At 40.2% G+C, this 24,408-nt stretch overlaps 1 protein-coding gene across 2 annotated transcripts in view; it reads right to left on the bottom strand.

Annotated features, from left to right (window-relative positions):
• The window catches only part of CIB2 (calcium and integrin binding family member 2), a 37,020-nt gene that overhangs the window by 8,967 nt on the left and 3,645 nt on the right, over window positions 1-24,408 (bottom strand). The window contains exons 1-3 of one of the 2 annotated variants that reach the window (XM_014879109.2): window positions 22,263-22,778; window positions 12,886-12,920; window positions 4,156-4,267 (exon numbers count right to left, since the gene is read on the bottom strand). In XM_014879109.2, coding sequence (XP_014734595.1) covers window positions 4,156-4,267; window positions 12,886-12,920; window positions 22,263-22,313 — 198 coding nt within the window. In that variant the 5' untranslated portion in view covers window positions 22,314-22,778. Of the gene's footprint in view, window positions 1-4,155; window positions 4,268-12,885; window positions 12,921-22,262; window positions 22,779-24,408 lie in introns of those variants that run through there. The other variant, XM_088172375.1, reaches the window with a different exon arrangement.

Below are 24,408 nucleotides of genomic sequence, written 5' to 3'. Positions count from 1 at the left end.
GCAAATGTTTGTGGGATACCCATTTGTTTGTGGGATTTACCTGTGGTTGTACACATACATCTCTTGGTGGGATATGCACACATAGACAAGCAGGGAAGAACAATTGGTTCTAGAGTTCCAAACTGCCAATTCATAAATAAGCCAAAGAAAGATTAATTTGGGCTGAAATATATGAAAAGACCAACTTTCTTCCTAAAAACACACCAAAAACGGTGTTACATGCTTAATATCTGAGAATGCCAAACATCAGAATGGACACCAAAACATGTTAGACATCTATTTTTCATTTCTAAAATGCTGTATAGCTCTCTTTGGAACAAACCTGATCAGAAGTGTCATGGTAACAGTAGTAAGCTGACATCTTAGAGGCAGCATTGGGTAACAAACCAGGAGCACACAGATGCAAATATCCCTATCAGCTGTGAATATCAAGCCCAGGACTTTGTGCTTTAGAAAGGCTGGGGCAGGATCTCACTGACCCAATAAGCATATTGCAGTTGCATCAGGTAAGTTATTTATTTGGGATGTCAGACATCTTGAAAACACTGATGAATTAAGAATGAATTAAATGAACCTAAGCATACTTCTTAAGTAACTCTTTGCCAAATGGATCTCTAAAACCAAAATGAAAAATAAAATCTTTCCTCATATTGATTTCTTTCCTTTAACTTTCTCATATTATGTGTCTTCAGGCAGTATATCTGTGGCTTGCACAATGGAAAGTATTAGCTTACCTTCACAGATACTTTTCACATCCTTTCTGTAATTTCATTACCTCTACTCTAAAGAGCACAGATTAGGGTTCCATCATATTTAAAGGAAGAAAGGGGGAAGGGAGTAAAGGGGAAAATGATCTTGTTCTTTCCTAGATTGCTTTCCCACAAGCACTAATTGTTGAAAAAAGATTCCTTTTAAAACTAGAAACTTAACTTGTCTTAAAAAGCTTTTTCTGTACTCTCATGATAAAAATGAGAGGGGAGACAGAAAGAATAAAAAATGGCTACAACTGGAAAACAACTCTGCTGTTTTGTAGATTGATGTTGCTGTAGTAGCTTGAGAGAACCCTTAATGTGCTATCCATCTTTGTAAGGGACACTTCCTTTACTCAGATAATTGTGTTTCTGTGCATTTTAAAATCTCACACAACATCTATCCCAACATACAGACCTATAACAGCTTACAATAAAACACAGCCATTAGTTGTGGGTTTATTCCTGGCATTGCAGCTAAATCTCCTGTTATATTCCCCTGTCCTCCATCCCAGACTAGGAAAGCACTCTGGTGCCTTTTGCCTTATCTATTTTGCAGCTTGAGGAATTAATTTCAAGCATCCAATCCTAATCCCACAAGCTAACTGTATTTTGGAAATAAGAGGTTGCAAGTGAAGTTCAAAGATAGGTCAAGATAATTAAGTTGGAGATACTGGAGAGTCATTACAAAATGCTACTTAATTTTCATATCCACAGAAACACAATGATGGTTTTCCCTTTTATATTTGAACATAAGTCCCCACTGACTTTAGAGAATATATTTAAAAGCACAAAGCAGGCTGTTTTGCAGACTACTGCAAGTCAGAACCCTTTTGGATGCTTTAATCAGGACTTTTTTAGCAATGGTAAAACTAATGTTTCTCAAATTTCAAGAGTTATTAAAAAAAAAGAAAAAAAATAATAGCTATCAGACAAACATTAATATAAAAGTGGCTAAATTGTACATTACCAAAGCTCCATAGGAAAGACTGGTTTCAGAAGGGAGGCATAATAAATGCAACAGCAAATTGTCCCTGGAGCAGAAAAAAAGTGAGTTTCTTTGCAGGGATATTTTTCCTTAATTTTGTTCTTCCTCAAAATCAATAACTTGGGTTTTATGTGTCTATGATTATATTAATGTCATCAAACTTCTCTGCGGTGCCTGCAGGTTATTGTTTAAGAAATTCCTGCAGAAATCAAGGCTAAGACAGAGCTAAATTGCTAAGTTTGTATTAAAAGAGCATTTTGTTCTGTCAGAGAGCAGGAGCACACGTTCAGCAGTGACTCTTTACTGAAGTGACAACAGCTGAAACCCCAAAGATTCAGGCTGTGTACAGAACTACTCCCAGAACACAGCTACAGGTGCTGGCAGTACCTGTGCTACCTGTGCCAGGGGAGCACAGACAATGCTGCAGGTCTGCTTCCATGCTGAGCAGACAGCCCTGGAGCACACACAGCTGACATGCTCACATAAACAGACTTCAGAGAAGTGAGGAGAGTGGTGTGCAGGGAGGGAAACATCCCATCATAACTAGAAACAACTAACAGAATGCAGCAAGGATGTTGAGGTGAGCTGGAGGCAAAGATTGGCCAGAGCAGGGCTGGGGTTTGGGAAGATCACCCTGCTCCTACATCCCCACCTGCAGCTCTGAAATCAGTCTTCATTTAAAAAAAAAACAAAAACAAAAACCACTTTTGCTTTCTCCCTGGTCCCACACTGAGCAGTCCATATCATGGCTACAGTTTTGCAATATTAATTACTGCAATCTCACATGTGTCCAGATGCCCCAAAGTTAATTTATTAGACTGATGCCTGTGGAACCAAGATTGTGAAAATTAGAGAACAGAGACTGCAATGAAACTGATGGAGTAAAGTAGCTCTGTTAACTTTAGTGTAATGGTAGACCTAATCAACTTGAAGTACCTTCCCTTCTTTATTTATTTATTTCTTGTCCCGACTTTCAACTTTTAAGAACCAGGAGTTAGTGAATAATTCATTACCAATTAAAGTGAATGACCATCAGCATTCTTTTTTTCCTTGAAACACAAAAAACCTGGCTCAAAACATTAATGCATGAGGTAAAGATCTTTCTTTATATTAGCAGAATCTAATTTAGAAAAGTGCATTATTGATTCTATCCGTTTGTCAGAACCTGCAGTGGTATTGAGCTCAACATTGCCAGTAACTAGAAATATAATGTGTATATGAAAAAAGCCAGGTGCTTTGAAATTAGCACTAATTTCATTAGAATTCAATAGACATTTATTTCTATTTTAAGATGTAAATGTTGTCTTTGTCTTCACCTTGATGAAAATTCACTGAAGAAAGAAAACACCATAATGATTTGTTAGGCAGTCTGGTCAAGTTGCAAAGGTTAAAGATTTTTTTTTTTCTTAGTGTATGGGCTGAAGTGTGGTATTAAAGGAAGAAAGAGTTCTATGAACTTCAACTTCAAATCTAATTCAAATGTTTTTCACTTCATGTCGACTTTGTGTCCTCCACAACTGAATTTCTAAAGCACAGCCTCTGCTTGAAAAATATCAGATATTTGAAAAAATACAACACTAAGGACAAATTTCTAGATCGTTGAAATTAAGTGGAAAGCCATCAATTACAAGGGTTTTATAGCATTGTTCTTAAAAAGCTTAATAATGTTTCCCACAGCTATCAGATGGAACACATAATTTTTTTCTACTTTATAGTAATTTATCGACATGAATTGACTAGCATACATAAAAAAATAGACTGTGACAAAATACAATATAATTCAATGAACTGTTTAAAAAATAAATGGTAAAAGTCCACATTTGTCCTGTTAAAACCATAAATTATTAAACTGTTGAACTGACAATAAAAACAAAGAGTGTCTCCATTTTTTTTGCACTGATTACCTTACACCTACTGCTTCTCTCATTTGCAGTTACATGGACAGTTTCTCCACTTCCTATCATGCAATGTCCCCATGAAAATGAAAGCTCCTGATAATTAAGAAAAATTATATTTATTGTGCTCAGACAACTGAGAAAAAGGGGAAAACCTTTACTTTTTATTAGAAATATTCTGCACACAGCTGGCAAATTTCCTATGAACAGACTGAGATAAAAACTTCAGATTTCTAACCAGTTCTTCACATGGAGATCCCTGTGGGGGGATATACACAAAGATTGTTAAATTTCATTTTATTTCCTATTCATTTCTTTCAACATCTACCCCAAGTATCTTTGCAAGAAAGACATTCACCTAAATATTTTCCAGTTTCTGGGGCTGATTTTGCCCTTGAACAATAACAGGAAGGAGAAAACCTCAGCATGCCAGAGCACTTCTGGATAGCAATCTTGGCTGAAAGTCTGGCAGATGAGCTACAGAAGTTAAGATTTACAGTTTGCAAGCAGTCAGAAGTGGTACCTTTAGCTCAGGCATGTTTATTATAAGCTGCATAGGTAGTTTAACATCTGGGTCCTTTGTATAGTCCATGGGCACAACGTTTGGTGCCATTTCATGGTATCGGCCGTGCAACCTGTAAACAAGCAGAAACAAACAGCCAATATCCAATTTAAAATCACCAATTCCATTCAGACACTAATCAGGTACAAATTTGTCCTGCAGCTCTAATTACTGATTTTAGTGCACAAGTCTGTGCCCACCAAATTCCCATCTTTCTGGAAAAAAAAGGGCTTTGATGCAGTATCCAGTATAAAACTGCCACCAGCAGCCACGTGTTTCTCAAGGTCAGTAACTGAGCAGAGTTTCACACTGCGTGTATGGAACATTTGGGCACTGCCTCAATGTGCTCACAAGGCCTGAACCAAGGCATGTACTGTGAAATGCAATTCATCTCACACGTGGAACTTAATTCATACACCTGATTCATAAAAGGTTGTCCCTTTGTCATGTCCTAATACTGTTCTGATCTCTCAGGAGGGAACACGTGCTGCTTGTATACATTACAAAGCTGTATCTTGTGATTTATTTTCCTTTTAATGAAAAATCCTGCCTACTCACTAGGCATATTAACAATTACACATAGAGATTACTGTGTTTTAACAGCAGAGCATAAACAAAGCAGTAATACAGGAAGCAATGCCTCAGCAACCCCCTCATTTCCCCAGCTTTAGCTGCAGCAGCCCCACACCCAAATGAACTACTTCAGGTTCCTGTATCTAAATAAACTCAAAAACTTGGAGAAAATTACCTACAAGCATCTGTTTTCTTATGATTATGATGTGCCACAAAGAACACATGAAATGAAACACAGAAACACTTTTTTTCTGCATTGTAGGAAACTGATGCCTTCATCCTGCACAGCAATATTTTGTGCCATACTAGAAACTGGATATCCATTGATCTCAGCACATTTCAGCTGCTCACCACAGCCTACCCTGACATTTCATAAATACTGTGTAATTCAAGATGCAATAGCCATTTCCCTCTTAGCAACTGATTTCTCTATTGTAAATAGCAGCTAAAAAGACACTTCTAAATACAACAGAAAAAGCAGCTTAAAGCACTTAAAAAGAAAAACTTAAAAGAAAGCAAAACTTTCAAGTCCAATATCCATCTATGGGCTACCTCCTTTTTTTAAAAGCTAGAATACTGAAATGGGGTTCTAGCCTTCAAGAAAATGAAGCACTCATTATTGGCAAAATTTCACTGTGGACAGCACTTGGCAATTCAGGAGCTGACAATCCCTGCTTATTTTAACTGCCAAGATTTCCTTCTGCACTTTATCTAATATTAGATTTGTCTCTGTATAACATGCAATATCAATGCAAAGTAAGTCTGCCATTTCTTGCTGACAGAATTCCCTATCTTGCCCATAGAAATGGCAATTTATTTATATTGAAGTTCAGCCATGCCCTTCAGCAGCTGAAAGGAGGACAAGCCTCCCAACTCCAGCCCAGACTCTGCCACAGCTGCCTGGGAGGCAGGTGCTGGACACAGGAATATGCAGCTAACTAACTGCAGATGTGAAGGCAGCTCTCACATCCTGTTTTCCTCCCAACTAACTGCTGTTAATTCCCCAAATCAGTCAAAGCTCTGTGGAGGTAAGAGCTTTCTGCCTGAGTGGATTTCACACTAGAGCATCCAAATGAGTCTGGAGGAAGTGGCTCTGATTTAACTCCTGCAAACTAAATTACAGCAATAAAATACATCTTCCACGTGCTTTTATCTGCAAGGATCCAGCAACTCTTATTTGTAATAGCCTTATCACATGGCATGATTAGCATTTATGACAGTGAAAAGGGCCATAGGATTTCTCTATACCCAACACATAGTATGCTGCATTTATTCCATTACCCTTCAAAATAAAAAACAGAATACCCAACCAACTGAACAACCACAAGAGACAGTAACACCTTTTCCTTCTGTAAGATCTTGATGTTGGGAAGTTCTTCAGGGACATTATGTACTGTTTTATAATACACTGGATTGCCAGTATCAAATGCTGGATTTTGTAGAAAAAAAATAACAGACCTGCTTCAGCCTCTTAACAGGATGCCAAGAAAACCAGCTGTCACAAGGTACATGGTCCTTTTTGCAGGAGTTCCAGCACAACTCCCATTTAGTTGAATAACTTATGTCACAGTGGGTGAATACTTACTTTTTGGCAAGGAAACAATCCATGTCTCATCAATTACTCTGTAACACGATGTAAAGCTCAGTAGACACCGGGGTTATTCACACCCATGATCCTCCTGCCCGCGTGCAATTCCTCACTAACCTTGTAGTGCTGTGCACTATGACAAATCCTGGGAGTCAGACCCAGTAATCACTTCCCAAATGCTTCTCTCATTACTATTCTCTCACATCTCTCAATAACGTTGATTCCTAACTGCAAATAGAGAGGAAACAAAGCTCTGGTAAAGGCTCTGATATTTCTCCTGTTTGGGAGAAACAGAAGGCTCTTCAGGTGACTTGAACACATCAAAGCCGTTGTGACCTAGAGGAAAGACTTTCTGTGCTTTTACTCAGCATGCCCTTCACAAGAAGCATGTCTGAAAACAACCTAAAGCCTCTTTATCTGTCCTAGACACAGAAACGTTTATGTCTTGTCAGGGAGGCAATGTAAGGTTTTGCAATGCTGTCTGAACACACAGAGATTTGGAAAAGCTGCCATTATCATACAGAGACCATCACGTATATTCAGAAATCCATGACCAGCCTCACTGTTACTGTCTAGCAGCAGTAACTACTACAGATCCTGCAGCTGTATTTCCTTTAAAAGATTCTTCTGGATGCATGCAGAAGCATTTTCCTATTCCTGGATGTGTTCTCTTTGTCAGCAGTAAATTCCTCATTTACTTTGCATGGAAGTAGGAAATGAAAAATTGGCAGTGTCTTCCATGTCACAGGTGAGAGTGGGAGGGAAGGTGGTGATAAATTTAATGGCAAATTTCATTAACTGATGATGTCCCCACAGGTACTGGTCTATGCTTATGCTTCATGTACAGCATTCAAGGATTAAGGCTGTGATTCTGTATTTTAATCCAGCCTAAACCCAGACTGCTGATCTGCCCTTGCAGAAATTTAAAGCCCACCAGCTTCATGTCCCTTGTACAAGCACTAACACTTAAGAATGTGCAGTGAGGTTCAGGGAACTGATGTGTTTGAAAATATAAAAGTTTTCACAGTCAGCTCCTTGAGTTTACCAAAGCAGTTGTGACAGCAGTGGAAGAAAATGTGGGTTTAAATTTTCTATTAAATTAATCAATAAAGTAAAGGCAGAACAAGACTTGCCCCTGTAGACAGCAGTAGTTTTAAAATCAACTCAGCTGTGCATCAACCAGTGACAACCAGAGAAAACCAAAAATGCTGTGTTCAGAAAAAAACCCCACAACACAGTTTTGTCCCCACAGCCTACTTTTGATTGATGACAAATTTCATTCTACCACTTTTACATGGCAAAAAGGTAGGTCAGAGTCTGTTCCCCCTTTTCAAGGGTAATGCTGTGGGTATTTGCTGGTCACAGTTTGGGATGTCTCCAAACTTACAACAGAGCCTCCAGCTCTACCTGGATAGATCTGAAAAAGGAGATTTTTTAAGCTTACACCCTGCAGTGACCATTTCAATTCACTCTGGGGCTCTGGGAGGCAGTCAGACTGTACCCAAGGTCACCAGTGGGTGTGTTAAAACACAGAGCAGCTCTTCCTTGGCCTGGGGTACATTCATCTCCACCATCAAATGTAGTGACAACACATTACAGCTGGCTGAGCTGCCTTTTAACAGCAACTCTGCACTGAAGGAGTCTGAAAATAAAAGATAAAAGCTTGCAAGGGCTCATTGATTAGAAATAAATAGAGGCTTTAAAGTGGCCTTTAGAAACAAATAAATATCTCCCCAGTTTGGGTCCCACAGCAACAGTCACTTGATTTATACTTTAAGGGGAAAATATTTTTATTCAGCAATATATATCCTACTTACCCCTAAGTAAAAGGGATGCATTCAAAGACTTGTACATTACACTCAAGACCATCTCAAAGAGTAAATTCTAGACTGCTCTGCATTGTTCAGCATGTTCAGAAAAAAAAACAGCAAATGGCTTAACTAGAGCAATGAGAGCAGGCAGTGAGTGCTGAGGGACAGTCCCAGCAGGGGTTCACAGCAGCTGGGGCATGACCTGACCACACATGGCTTGGACAGGATGGAACAACCTGTGCCAGCAGCAGGACCAGAAGTGCAAAGTTGCTGTTCAGCTCCACTTTGGGTTATGCACCACAATCAGAGCTACAGGTCCTATCCAGATGCCAGAGCTGAATGGAACAGCTGGAGAAGGACTTTGTGTGACATGCAGAGAGGAATTCACCACTCCAGAGCCCAGCAGGAGAACTGACAAGTCAACATAAAGCCCTGGAAAGAGCCAGGTCTCAGCAATCAGCCCTTCCAAGGCCCTGGGGTGGCTGGAAGTCAAAGCAGCAGCAGCAGCATTGAAGATGGGATTGCACAGAGTGCAGGACAGAATCACTGATGGGAACTGACCTACAGCCCTTGTACACAGGCTGTGGCCCCGTGCCGATACAAACCAGTGAAATGCACGTGTTCTCTGGTCCTGCAGTCCTTTAATGGACAGCTGGGGAACAGGGCCAGACATAGCAAAATCTGCAAGAGCTCAAAGAGAAGGAGGGTCTTTAATCTGGGGCTGAGAATCTGAGCAAGGAGGGGCCTTCGAGGCTGTCAGCAACTGAAAAAGAAAGTGCTTGCAGGGTCTCAGATTAATGCCTTACTTGCACAAACTGTTTTTGCAACAATAAATGCTAAATGTTACACATGGTAAGGGGAGGCATAAATCTCTGTGCTGCACCAATTCCTCGGTGAATTATTGCTTCCAAGAATTGCAAGAGGTTAGAACAGTCTGTTAGAGAAGGGGGTCTACCATGTGAAGCTGAAACCAAAAGGACAGGAAACATGATACAAGGAAATTCAGACAGAAACTGAAACCACCACTCACTAAATTGCCACAGTTCGACAAACAGATAAAGAACAAAGAACAGTGAGAAACACAATCAGGAAGAAAGTTAAAGGAATTCTGTTACTGATATGCCTTGTCCCTTTTATGCTTTCCAGTTGAAATTATTTTCATTGTATCAATAAAAAACAAAAACTGGGCACAGAAATCAGATTTATAAAAAAGCAGCATAATAAGATGATTAAAAGTGGATAGATGAACCTTCTGCTAGTTTTTAGTTAGCATGTATTTATTCATCTTTGCAATGCAAAATGAAAGAGCACAAATTAATTTAAGATAATACTAGATAAATATCCTCCCAAATCAGCTGCAGTAAAATTAAAAAGAAATTGCAAGAAATGTTTTTGGCGGACAATTTATAATACTTTTATTCTAAATCTAGTCATAGTTAGGAAAGCTCTGACTTTCAATATACATACCCTGCTGTTCCCAGAACTCCATGATGCACAGTGAGTACAGATAAGAATGTTTTCCTTCCTTGAAGCACTACTCAAAGCCCTGCTCACAGGCCTCTTTTCTGCTGCTGGTTCCAAGAATGACAGAGTGCCTGAGGTTGTGAGGAGCTCCTGAGATGAACTGGTCCAACCTCCTGCCCGGCAAGGGCACCTGGAGCAGGATGCCACATCCAGATGGCTTTTGAGTATCTCCAGGGCTGGAGATGGCACAGCCTGTCTGGGCAGCCCCACAGTGCTCAGTCACCCTCACAGTGCTCCCCTGTGCTCAGCCAGAACCTCCTGTGTGTCTGTCTGTACCAACTCCCCTTTCCTGCCACGGGTCTCTGTCTCCTTTGCACCCTCCAGATCTCAGCTCTCCCAGCCTTTCTCCTCCTGAGAGAGTCCTCAGGCCCTTGTGAATCTCACTAGCCCTTTGCCAGACCCTGGAGCAGCTCCTTATTTCTCCTGTCCTGGGGGCCCAGAGCTGGACACAGCACAGCAGCACTGCAGACTCCATTCACACCAACATTGCCACGATCCTCTCCTCTCACAAGCCTTTGCAAAACAGGTACAATCTGACTAAAATACAACAGATGGTACAGAAGTGCAGGAACTGCCTAAAAACCTCCTTTTTCATTCACAGAGGATACTGGAATATTTTTAACAACAAGAATAGAAATGTAATTATCAAGAAGATCAACAGTAGTTTCAAGATATATGTTCTTTGTGTATGTAATTTCTTGCCTAAAACTCAGGGACATTCCCAAGGGTATAGAGTTCTCCTCAATTTCATTCTTTTGGCTGATGTTTTTCCTCCCAAAGCTGACAATAGGGCAATTCCCCTTTCTGCATACAAAACTTTAAACTCTTTAAAAGGAAAACGGGAGTTGTGTTCTAACTCCTCCCTCCATTTGTGCAGCAGTTTGCTCCACAGGGAGCTGCCTCCCAAGCAGTTTGCTGCATTTGCTCCCTTATAAGGAAGCTTTGCAGACACTTGAAGGAAACCACTGCCTAATTCTCTGGCAGATTTCAGATTTCAAATCCAACATTCAGCTGGATTGGCTAGAAGGGCTCCTGTCACCCCACCTTTCACCCATCAAGAACAAGCTACAAAACAGGAGGAGAAGAGAAGGCAACAGAAGAATTCTTTTTCTTCTACAAAAAGGGGTCAAAGGTTTGCTGATGTCCCAAATGGTGCCCAGCTTGGGCATTTAGTGCCATATTCCCCTGGCAGTTGCCTAACTAGGTTAAGTCACTCTCAAGTGACACAACTTGAATTTACAACCTCTGTGCTTTTTGGTAGGACAGACATCCAAGAACACCTGAGTGCTTGTTTGGGTGCCAAACTGTACAGTCTGCAGGGAGAAGCAGAAACAGATGGGCTGGTGAGCAGATAAGCATTATTGCTGGAGTAAAAGCTTGTCTGCCAGAAAATCAGATTTGTAAAATGGAGTAAGAGAAATAATGCCTTATAGGAGACAACCATTTGTTCCCAATCACAAGAGAGGCACGTTATACAAACAGATTCATTGCTATAACTAAAGAGGTTTTCCAACTTTTCTTCACACCATTTTTTTCTTTTCAGTCTATTCCTACTGAGGTGGCAGTAGTGCTGACTGGAATTCTCATTTTATAAACATTACTGAGGCTAATGCATTGTAGAAATGCATTTCTCTTTTTTGAAAGAGTATTGTGGGGGTGGTGCTGTTAAAATTATGCTCACTTGGCTCAGATCACTAACTCCCCAGCCCATATTTTTGATACACTGCATTCTGCACTTGCAAGTTTTTTCATAGTTCTTAGGACTTAAGTGTGTGAATTTCCTTTTGCTCACTTTGATTCTAGTAATTTCTCTAACATAAAAAGCTGATCTTGATCTCCATAGCATCTGCAACTCCCTTCACCTCAATGTTTCTTACCATCCTCACCAATTTTCTATGTTCAGGGGTACTTTGACCAAGGGTTCAGTGCCCTTACACAAGTAGAAAAGGACTAACAAACTGGAATATGTAAAAGCCTGGTGATAAACAGCTATCAAACACCAATAGTGAGCCATGGTTTCTATTTTTCTCTTTCACCAGGCACATTTGCCTCTGCTTCAGTCTTACTTCGTATTTTTTTCCTGGATCCATTTACAGCATTTTGTGTTAATTTTTTCTTCATTTTAAATTCATAAGTTATACTATGTTCTAATAATTTGCAAATTATCCAAACTCAGATTACTAATGAAAAAATGTGTCTTCAACCCCTCTGACCACAGCCTGCATTTATGTTGACTTAAGCTGATGCTGACACCAAAGCCTTGCCCACCAAAGTCAGTGTGTAAGTCAATCTAACACCTTACTGGTAGGGAAATGCTCTCCTCATTTTCAGTTGCATTTGCTGCTCTGGCTCTTATGCCAGCTTTGGCACTCATCTGATCCCTCAGAGAGCTGATTCAGCTTATTAAACCAGCAGAAAATAGATTTACTGTTGTTTGGGGTTTTGATGGGCTACTTTCCCTGCAGGGACACATAAAAACACTTAGGCCATTTCACCTAATTGCAATCTCATGCTGGTTTACATCAGTTTACAGTAATCTGAATTGAAGCTGCCACATCAATCCCTTCATCCTCACCTACACAACAATCATTAACAGCCATGCAAATGGATGGTGAGCCAGACAGGGCTTTCTTTAATTTTTTTTTCTTTTTGTAAGGTTGCTCCTTGGATCATCTCACTGAAGTCAGCAGCTGCACAAGAAATTCAGTTCAGTTCATTTACTGGACCTGCACTTCCCCCACATCACCCCTGTGAGCATCCTGCAGGGTCAATGAGTGCCCAGCAGTACCTGGCTGCCCCTTCACTGAGACAGGGACATGCTAAATCAGTGTTAATTAACCAGGGGGTCATAACCCATTTTATTCCTGCTCCCTGAAACCTCACCTCAGACATGTAGAAACACCTCTGGGTTCTACACTGACAGCAGGACATGCCCTCACTGGTATCACTGAGCACAAAAGCAGCAAATCCCTTTCATACAAGTCACTGGCTCAACCCTAAATAGTCTGTGATATTCACCTTTAGCTAATCACCACCTCATGAAACTATACATTATAAGTGTATCTTAAATCCAATCCTACTCTCATTAATTCCAGCAGAATAACTGGCTTTATCTGGTTTCCTCACAAGTCAGATAAACAGATTTAGCCCCTTCCACGTGGATCATGAAGGAGAAATTTAAAACAATTCACTTACCGAAGAATTTCCTTCCGAGTGAAGAATGTGCAATCCTGTTAAAGAAACAAAATGTGTCATTATACCACAGAAATATGGAAAATAACTGCAAAGAATTATTTCTCAACCTTTTGAAAGGAAACTCAGATCTGACAGAGAAAGGTGCCATTTCGGTGCCATCTACTTTTGACTCAGAAAGCAATATACACTATAAAATAACAGAAATATTCCAAGGACAGGCCTATCAGTAAAAAGAAAGATATTGATAATGTGATAGTTCAGGAAGAAAAAAAACAGGTTGCTGAGATACTTCTCCAATGTGGAATGACCAGACCAGAAAAACATTAAATCCAAAAAAGAAGGCATATGCCAAAATTAAATTAGCAAAATTCATTCATTCAATAAATGAATATGGAAAACTATAAACAACAGAAAGATAACAAAACAGTCTCCTAATTTGAAGTATTCCCCTTGCTGGAGACAACTGGTTTAATAATAAAACGATTATTTTATGGTTATTTATTAGTTATTAACCCTTTTTGCTACCAATCCGTTTGCATTGTGGTCACCTTGCTGAAGGCTGCAAACTCCTCTATTTTTGGAGTATGGATAAATGGACAGGCCCTGCCCTGAAGAGCAGCAAACCATCCAGCTCTCCCTGTGCTATCACAGAAATAGAAATAACTTACTAAAATGCAAAAATAGAGTTTGCTGAACATGAGAGAGGAGCACATAAACACTCACCTGCATTCTAAATGGCTCTGTGATGTGACTGAATTGATACAGGTGTAATTCACTTCATGAACACTAGAATCATACTAGAATTCAAACACTTCATCAAAGAATCAAACTATGAGCAGTGGAAGAGTTTTCATTTCATGCATTTCTATGTCAGTCACAAAAAGTTATAATTTCAGGTGCTGTGAGGAAACAATAATCAGTCCCAGCCCCATCAAAAACAATCCCCTAATCTCCACTCCTACCCAGTATGGACTTAATGGAAATTCTGCCCTGCATCCAAGACTAGGAACACTAGTGGTAATGAAATATTTGCTAATCTTGAGAACATCATTCATCAATTCAGAGAATATACAACTCGATCTCAGAGCCAGCTCCTGAGGGTGAATATATAGGGGACAACCAGCAACACAGAAAATTCTTCCTGATTCCCCACCTGTCTCACAGGCCCATGTGATGTGGCAGGGCATTTCTCTAACAACTCAGCTCTCTGTAGTTTTCCCCCTTTAATGCAGAGATATTTAGAATATACCATCTTTGAAAATGGGCTTGTGACATATATAACAGGATCAGACTTGCTAAGTCATGCTTCAAGGGTACATAAAACATACAACTAACAGTATTTCTTCCTCCAGCTGAGACTCCTTGGGGCTAAACACCTTCCAAGGAGGGGAGAAGCAAAGGAATGTGGCAGAACAGCCTGTCTGGTGCCCAGGGATGGGTCAGTGGTACAGGGATCAATGGCTGAGCTGCCTTGCTCTCCTCCATACAGAATGCCTGGAGCAGCAGCTCTTCCTTCGGGATCGTGCAGTACAGGGCTCAGGAGGGAGCACCTCAGGAGCTGCTGACACTGAAGTGTCACTGACACTGATGTCACATTGTCTGCAACTGCACAAAGTGACATCCGAGCCAGCTGCTCAAGTCTTCCTTAATCCCACACAATCAACACAGGCAAACTGTCACTTAAGGATGCTTCGTTTATGAAGAAAGGGCAGGTGTAATCTCACAAATAATTGCAATGCCCTCAGCAGCAATCAGCTGTAATTATACAGGCTGGGAAAACAGCAGCCACTTAACTGGAAAGCTGGCAGGGAAGCGATATACAAATGGAGACAAAGACTAAGAGTTACCCTTTACCTTGCAGAAGTCCTGCAAAAATGTTATTGGAAGACAAATCAGGAGATAATAAACCATTTTATTGACAATCCACATATTTTTTATATTTTATTCTGAGTTGCTCCATGGCATTGACAACAAACACTGCTGCCTGCCTGTTTTTTAATCAACAAAATTTTTACTAATGCAATCTAAACCCCACTAACACTGAAAACTTCTACAGCAGAAGTGGTTGCAATTATCTGCCTGAACACTGTTATTGACAGCTCCATTTCAATTACACCTGCCAATTGCACAGAATTGTCAGGGATGAAGGGTGTCAAAAATTTAAGAAAGGTCTCACTCTTCAGAGAGAACTAAAAGCTACTCGGGGTCAAAGCAGCACAAACTCATTGTGACCTGGCCAATACTTTTGATCCAGCCAGATGATACCACCTATGAAACAACTGACAATTAAAAATCCTGTCTGCTGACAAATGCAAAAACACAGCTCCTCTGTGGTGACCTCTGACAGGGAAGTCCAGCTATCCCTCTTGCTTGTCCCACATTCTTATTTCTGCCTGTTCCTTTATGCAGACTTCCAGATCAGAGAACTCTAAAGGAAGGAGCTCATGTGTTTGTAAATGAACCTAGCAATAATGGATGCATTTCCAGCTCGGGTAATAACTTAGAATATAGCATTGGCAGTGCTGGTACAAGAGATGAAGGTGAAACAAGTATCTACTGATGGCAGGAAAGGGGTGCAAGACTGACTTAATTCTCCTTTTTTTTTTGAAAGCACAGCCCTCAGCTGGATTACAATCATGATGGAAAAAAGGTCTGAATAACATAATTACATTTTATAGTTGCTGGAACTTCAGCAATTTAATTCCAATTTAATTGAAGACTTTTGGCCAAAGAACCACGGAGGTGAATCATCCAATTTTCTTCTGGCTACTTTGTTCATACAGAAAAATACACAATGAAGGACAATAAATAGCAAATTAACTTGTTAAATTCACTCTCTCGTAAGGAAAGGTGAAGTGGGCTCTGGAAAACATTTGTCATTTATGCACATGATAACTTCGATTTTCCTGCAAGCCAGAGGTATCATGGAACACATTCGCTATTTTGTGGACTGTATTTGAGTTTATCAAGAGCATGAAAAGCAACCTGTCTGTTCTGTCTGGACACTAGAAAGACTGGGAGTCCTGCTAGGAAAGCAGAAACTGAATACTGAACAAATAACCATTACCAGAGTTTTCCTAATTCTTATCAGTTCAACATTACTGGCAAGAATTGATCCTGGGAATTACTGCTGTTATTTCTAGTGCTATACAATGGCCTGAAAGACTTCTGCTAACAGCAGGCCCTTGGGGGTTTTAGCTTCTTTAGAACAGAGGCTTTGCCTTGGCAGGTCACCTATTCCAGCCCCAGAGAACAAACACACACCTTTCCCAAGGTCATCTTTCTCACTCACTCTGTCCTTGTGCCCTTCATAATCAAGTTAATTAGAAGTCCAACATGGGATCAACTGATGGCTGTTTGGAGGTAAGATACCACTAAAACAAATCTGCAATAATTTACTTAACATCTTGTAACAAATTGAATAAAATCAAGCAAACAGAAAATAGATTTCCCATTGATTTCCATGAGATCACGACCTTGTATAATGGGACTTGATTCTCAAATTTAGCATTTAGATGGCTTAACTGCTTCTTAAAATACTTTGCAGAGAGAAGAGGCAGACAGCTGGTGTATTTAGGTTCTAGCTTGGCTCATGGCTGGTAATTGGACTTTCTGCAAGTCACTCAGCATTGCTTGTAAAGCACAGTCAACAGTCTCTGCTCTTAAAACTGATTTCTCCAGCAGAGCAGCATGCACACGCTGTTAGTTTGATTCTTCATTTCCTATGTCAGATGAATGCACACTTAGGACAGAACAGACTGAAATATGGTGGCCCACCACCCTGTCCACTCATCTGCAGGATTGGACTGCAAACTCCTCGGCTCGTTCTGCTCTGTATCGAGTTCTAGAGAGATTTGAACGAAACAAAAAAGGAGAGAGAGATTCCCTGGCAATGGTGGCACTTAGCTGTGTGTAGAGTGTCCACCCAGCACAGCAGGACGTGTGGCTGCTCTCAGCTGCTCGGGGATGGATTGCCAGCTCCCCAGGCAGCACAGCTTTATGAATGGCAGCAGAGCCCCGTGAATGGGAGGTCACCAATCACTGCTCCCAGAGACAAGCACCGTGCATGAAGCACAGCTCTGAAACCGAGCCACCTGCATGGCCAAACAGTCCCCTACAGAACAACACTGGAGAGATGAACAACACAATGAAAGAATGCAAATGCTCAAATATGCTGTGAAACAGTATTTCTGGAAGCCATTAAATTTATATTTCTCTTCTAAGACAATACATACGTATTCTGCTTTGTATGTGTATAATTTCCTAAGGTCGGGTTTACTTTGATTCTGCAACAGCTTCATTGTAAACTTTAATAAATAAGAAAACAATATAAATCAGTCTTACAAAATCACTGCAAATTAAAAAAAAAGCCAAACAGCCTCAAACAAAAGCTAGCAAACTACATATAATGGAGATACTGTGAACCATATAGCTATCTGAGAGAGCAGCTCTTAAAAAATGCTAACTATTGGATGCTGCAGCACCTTGAAAGGCAATATTTCAAGCAAATTACTTCAGAGGCTTCATTTTTAAAATCACAAATAATATTTTGTACTGCGCCAAAGTACAAAATGTGTGTAAGAGTATTTAATCAAACACCATCAAAACATCATCTGGCAAAGCAACCAAGAATCTGGTACCAGACAGAAGCAATTGAACTTTTATATAAGATCAATTATTAACTCTGTTCTGATAATGTTTTACAAATGCAATCCTTTTGTTCTACCTTCCACACAATTCAAGATATTGATGTATTTTCACCACAGTTAGTGTATAAAGAGTTAACAGAGTCAATGAGTTAAAAATGTTGTTTGCATCAGAAAACCAATGAAAATTCTACCATACCACTCATCCTTACTTGTCATCATACACGCTTTACAATTACACCCAAACCAACCAAGACACCCACTGAGTTTCAGAAGGAAAACGTGCATTTCTAAGAACTGATTTATGTATTCACATGGCAACGGGGGAGTAAAAAAAAAAAACAGACATTAGCAAGGACTGAAAAGAAGCAAACTGCCAACAAAAGTAATTTTGCTCAATCTACAGATGCACCAAATGGTAATGTGAAACCAGAACCAGACCAAAGGATATCTGCACAAAAAACTTGCTCCATTATTATGCTACTTGTACTTGCACAGTAACAGCAATACTGTATCAAATGGAAAATACTTTTTACAGAAGATCTGGGGGAAACCTATGAATGCACTTTTTGTCTTCTTGCAAAGGGTTAATTTCCCAAGACCCTGGATGAAGTCAAGCACGGCTTTTTAAAAGACAGCTTGATGAACCTGCTTTACCTTACAAATAATGGTTCTTGACAGATCATATAATAACTTGTTTAATCTGGTTTTACATAATTCTCATGGAATATAGTTGAATTGCACTTTGAATTCAATTTTGATAAAAGAAAAAAAAAGAGCTCTGTAATAGAGAAATTCTTGTGTAAAAGAAGAAAGTCATCACTTCACCATACTGTATTATATTGCCCATAAGACTGCCAGGGCAAACATCAGTTTGAGACTGCATTAAATATAGCAGAGTAAATAATACCAGTAATGAACAAATATAAATGGCTTTCAATAAAACCAGTAATATGCCTTATAATCTCTAGGTTCTAGAAGGGAAATAAAAAAAAAAAATCTCTGAATTTGTATTGAATTCAGATCTCTTAATTCAAGTAATCCCAGAAAAGGGAATGAGATTGACTGAACAGTGCAGGAGTTTGTCCAAGTGCAGTTTCTCTGCATTTCCTACTCAAGACAATTGTTTTACAGTTGGGAATGCTGTGCACTGAGGTGAATAAATGGCTCTGATGTTGCTTTACTGCATACCTGTATTTTCCATTGCTTCAAGCATCTGCTGTACACAGCATCACTCAAAACATCCTAAAATTTCACTTCATTTTCTTTTCTCAGTGTGAGACTTGACCTCCAAAATCTGTAGGCAGCTCATAAAACCTTGCTTTTAAAATGTTCTTTTATTGCAATGAAACACCTTTTCTTGCCTATCAATACTTATATTTTCCCTCACCAGGCCTTGGTTAGATATCACATTTTCTATACAAAAAACCCCTCAACAAACAAAACACCCATTCACTAAAAAACTCTAAAAAACACAACCAGGACTGTGAGGGCATAGGAATCATAAATGCCCAGTAAAATTCCTTTTCTTACGAGGGCAGTATTTTAAGCGATGTGAATTCATGAGCAACCCAGTGCTAGCAAAAGCCTAATCTGCAAAACATATCTTATGTTAATAATATAATAATAATAATAATCTTATGAAAATGTGAAGAGCTGCCAACAAGAACACTATCATAAAATAACAGGTGATGTGATTTAACAGCAGGTGTTAGACTGGAAAGCTGCAAATCTCCTTTCTTTCCTTTGCCTCTGCCTACTTGAATTAAAAAAAAAAAGCTGAATGGTTTAGTATTATCAAGTTATATTACGGGTCTCTTGTACAAACAATTTCAATTGGCTACCCATCACCAGTCTTAATGAAGAGCATTTTAAAAACCTGTCCATTGAAAACACTGAGGTCATACTGTGAGTGACCACATTTACAATTCTTTCAATTAAAGTTAAAAGTTCTGCTAAAAATTGGCTCTTCAATATGACAACTTTCATGCAAAAAAGTGCATATGTAGGCTTTTCAGAAAATTTTAGATAAATCAAACAATTTGATTTCTTTTATTTCATTAATATCACAGTAATGATCTGAGATTTATGTATGCTAGCTCTTCAAGCAGGTGATTTTTCTGCAGCTTAATCTTCACTCTCTAAAGCCAAAACCACTTGCATAGGTTTTACCATACTTTAAGCACATGATCGTCTCACTTTTTCATCTCATTGTGTTTTTTATGGAACAAGCACGTAAAACACAATGAATTTTTTTAAAATTACAAAAATTTTCCTCCTGAAACAATATTAGGTTCTATAAGCTCAATGCAATTTGCACGAAAGACAGAAATGATAGAACTTACAATCAGATAATACAATGTCCAAAAATATATTTCAATAAAGAAATGAGTCTGACCATGAGGTAAATGTTGAACAGTCTTCTAATAGTAACTGAGAGGAAGTAAAAAAACAAAACAAAACAACCAAGATATATTTTACAAAAAAATTGACACTTTTACTTCTGAATGCTGATACTATAAATACTGCACCCTGGACTACCATTGTAAGGAGTACAGTACTAACTCACAGACACATAAATTCACAAGGAACTGCTTTAGGAAATAATAATAAAAAAAAAGACTCGATGATTAATTTATAAAAGCAATTTATATGTAGATGCCCTCCTGGGGTACAGATGTGCACAACAGACTGTTGCAAAGTGGATTGTGCTATACAGTGTTTTACTTTGGCCCTGGTAATTCAGCTGCTGGCTCAAGACATGAAAAATCTGCACTAAAAAGTGATGGAAACACTGTCCCATTGTTCCCTTTTCTATTCTGAAGAAACCCCACAAATGAGAAGCAGGCAGGTAAGACAGCAAACTCCAAGTCCAACAGCTCCACTTGTATTACACAAACTGCCTTCTCCCTCAGCATGCCATGGAGAGGCAAGAGCTCTCTGTGTGGGTGGGACAGCAGCCAGCCCAGGATCTTTTTGTTTAAAAGCTCAAGAGGGATGCAAAACTAATGGATCAGAGGCAAATCACCATCAAAATCATGTCTTTATCTGATTGTTCACAGCACGAGGCTAATGTTCCTTCCTGACAAGTTCTGCAGGTCAGTTACTGTCCTGAAACCTGTTATTTATGGTACTTGCCAAACATAACAAGTGCTACTAGTCAAAAACTGTCCAGCTCTGCACTAATGAACTGCAAGTCTGCCTGTAACAGAGAAATCCCAAAGGTGACTCAATGCACTGGGCCCAACTGCTGGCAGGCTTCGAGATCAATTACCCAGCATTATGAAAGGCAGGGGCTGCAAAAGCCATTAGAGAGAGGCCATTTCTGCATGAGGAGCACTGAATTAGGGATGACATTTCAGCCCTTGCATTTGCCAGTTATGTCAAGAAGATAACATTAATTACATTTGGATTTTGTTTTGTTTCACTGCAGTTGTGCTCTGTTCTGTGTTCACTTTTATTGTTAGTAGGAAGACAGACACTGGTGCTTTTCAGATCTTTAATTTCTCCCTTGCATATCCAGCAGGGATGTGAAAAAGCTTTTTTGGATCTTGATCTGCTAAGTCTAAGATCATTAACTTAGATTAATACATTACAGACAGCTGGTGAGAAGTGTGACAAAGTGGAAATTAAGAAGGTACACTGTCACATTTCCTACAATGACAAAAAACCTACTAGGTATTTATAATAGCATTTCATTTATGCCTTACATTTAGTGTGCAATAACGGTTGAAAGCATTTTAGCATTTACACCTGGCCTCACTCAGTGACTCAATATTTACACCTGTGACAAGTCCATGTTAGCAGTGACTTGAAATAAAATTAGTAACCAAAAGAACAGTTTCTACTTCAATGAGTTTAATCAAAGATCACAAAGGTAAAATGCTATTAAGTTACCCAGACCTTTGATGGTTTGTATGTATCTCTTGCTTATCCCAAGATAAACTAAATCTTGATTTCCTATGCTGCTAATTCAATGTTTGTCACTTCATGTAGGAGAACAGAGTAATGCAGCCAGCCCTGGCTGCCTCTCTTAATAAGCAGTCAGCTGCCTCCCTCTTTAGCATGCTTCTACCCAGTGCTTTGCCTCACTGCATTTTCAGAAACTTGCTCAAGACAAGTGCAGTCAGCTTCCTGCAATCCATTACGGTGAGATTTGCAGTGTGCTGAAACATGACTAAAAACCGGGAATTTTTTTTACCCTATTTTAAAGCAGTTGATGCAATGTCAAGTAAATAAATAAGTACCAAGTTATCCCTGACATAAAATGCACACTTACTTACAATGAGGTACGAAATCATTTTCCAGGAGTGGATGCAAGCATAACGACACCTATCCAGGAATTACATTAAGCATATTTCTCTGACTTATCCTTAGGAGAAGTTAATTTAGACATGATCTATTTTTTCCCTTTCTGCTCTATTGTCAGCAAAGGCATCAGGGAGAGAAGGTGCTACACTTTTGTCAAGCTAGTCACAATCTTTATTCTGACACCAAGGATGTGACTCTTCTCTCTCTATACAGAGAGGGAATTAAATGAGTATATTTGACAACCCAGCCTTAGAATATTATTACAGCTGCTGGAAGGGATAGTAGAATATACACAGGTTACAAAGAAAGTTTTCAATTATATCGGAAAAAACCCCATTCCCCAAACCACATAAACACCCAAATCATAAACATACGTAGATTACTCCCTTCCATCCCCTAATGCAAACCAAGGTATCTTACCTGGTAGGCATCTAGCTGTTCATCAGTAAATATCGTTTGCTTATTACCCATCTTAAATGAGGAATTCTTCCTCTCTGCAAATGCATCCCATTAGAAGCAGCTGGATTCCTCTGTATTGTAGGCATTTAGAGCACGTATACTCCGTGAGTGTGCCGAAAAAATCCCAGAGCCCGCATTGAACTGGTTTGGACTGCACCTGCCCAGCGAGGAAAGACACTCTGAAAAATCTTTGCAAAGGCTTGACAGGAGCGTGCCAGGAAGGAAAGTGTTAAAATCAGAGGCAGGTGTCGTGCAGAAGCAGGGATACCAATCTGCCCTTTCTTCAGAAGCTTTTCTAAGAGGCATGCGGAGCTTTTATAACCCAAGCCCCGAGCAGGCGCTCCCCGCAGACCGCAGCTCTCTCTTGCCTCGCAGTCTCGCTCAGGGCGCTCCTCACGGCACCTGCAGCTTTTGGAGCAGCTCTGCGTCAGGCGGCGGCGCTGGGCAGCGCAGCCGTATTCCAGACACCCGGGCAGCCTGGGAACGGGGCACGGAGCACAGAGCCCAGCCGTATTCCAGACACCCGGGCAGCCTGGGAACGGGGAGAGCACGGACACCAAGCACAGAGCCCAGGCGGCTCTGCCAGCTGCCCTGGCCCGGGCACACTGGAGCAGGGAGAGCTCGGGCAGGGGCACGGAGCGGGGCCGGCTCTGGCCCCGGGCTGTCCTGCCCTGCCTCGGGCACCGCGCACTGAGCCCAGGCGGCTCTGCCAGCTGCCCTGGGCCGGGCTGCCCGGCTGGTGCAGCCGCACGGCCCCGCTCCGGCACCCGGAGCTCCGCAGGAAACGCTCGTGTCTGCACCGTGCCTGGCGAGGGTGCGAGTTCACCACCACAGGTACCCAACTGCCGGGTACAGCACTGAACGCAAGGATTCCTCCGCACATTCACTCAGATTTCAAAAGTCAGCAAGATGCAAGCACTTTGACAGACGCTAACCTGCCTCCTCAGGCTCGAGCGAGCACAGGTGGGAAGGAAAAGCCGCTCCCGCAGCCCAAAGCAAAGGCACAAAGTGCCAGTAGAGGGCTCACGGGGCGCTTCAGAGCACCACAGCCCTACTGACGGGAACACGAAAAGAAAAATAAAAGAGCATCCACGAGAAGCAGACAGATAAAATCATATTATCCAACATCTGCAAGAAGGATCAGCTCTTACAACAGCAGCAGGAAGAAGTTTGAGTGAGAAAGGATAAAGGGGATGAAGGGGAAGAAGGATTCATTATAAGCTCACTTTCCGTTCAGGCACATGGGAACAGAGGAGTGTAAAATTCCCAACTTCTTCATTTGCAGTGTGACAGTGGTCACTATTTCCTCATCAAGATAGCAAATTTAATAAAAACACTTGGAGAATTATCTTGTACTTTTCCCTATAGCTTCTAACGATCCTGGCCTGATAGCAGGATTGCATAATAACAGTTCACTTTACCTTGGCATGTAACAACAAAGAACAAACATTTAAAAGTAATAGTGAAAGCAAATATATTGTATACATAGTAAAAATATCCTATGAAATGTGTTGGATATGTAGTAAAAACATTCCACAAACTGCTGAACCACAGACTGTTGTAAGAGATGGCTTATTCAAATTCTAACATTTAGAAATGCAGGTTTGATTAGCTGCAACCAGCACTGCCCTGAGCTACAAAAATTACAAATTACATCCCATACACAAAATAAATGCCTTGGGATGAGAATGTAGGCAGCAAGGCTTATTGCCAATAAGCAAATATCAGAATGGTAAGATGAAAGAAATGCATTCTAGCAATAGAGCATATCGTAGCACAGTTTCAGAATACAAGGGAAGAAGCTACAGTAGTAAGGAAAATACAAACTGAATTTTTTACCATCAGACCAAGAGTGCAGCAAGCATCTGTTCAAATATCATACAGTTGTACTGACTGTTACATGGCCAAACCCATCTCTGTTTTCCCAGCCATTAGTGCTTTTTTTTTTTCTTTTCCCTGGTGTGTAGCATTCGATTTCAATTATGTTCCAAAAAGTTCTCCACAGGTAAGTCAGAACATTAAATTATTATTTTTTTAATCTGCAAAATACAGTATTTCAATTTTTTTAATCAAAACCCAACAGTTTATAAGGGCCCCTTGAGACTAA

The sequence above is a fragment of the Sturnus vulgaris genome, chromosome 13 (genome assembly GCF_052056855.1).
Source record: "Sturnus vulgaris isolate bStuVul1 chromosome 13, bStuVul1.hap1, whole genome shotgun sequence".
Lineage (NCBI taxonomy): Eukaryota > Metazoa > Chordata > Aves > Passeriformes > Sturnidae > Sturnus > Sturnus vulgaris.
This window is presented reverse-complemented; position numbering and strand designations above follow the sequence as displayed.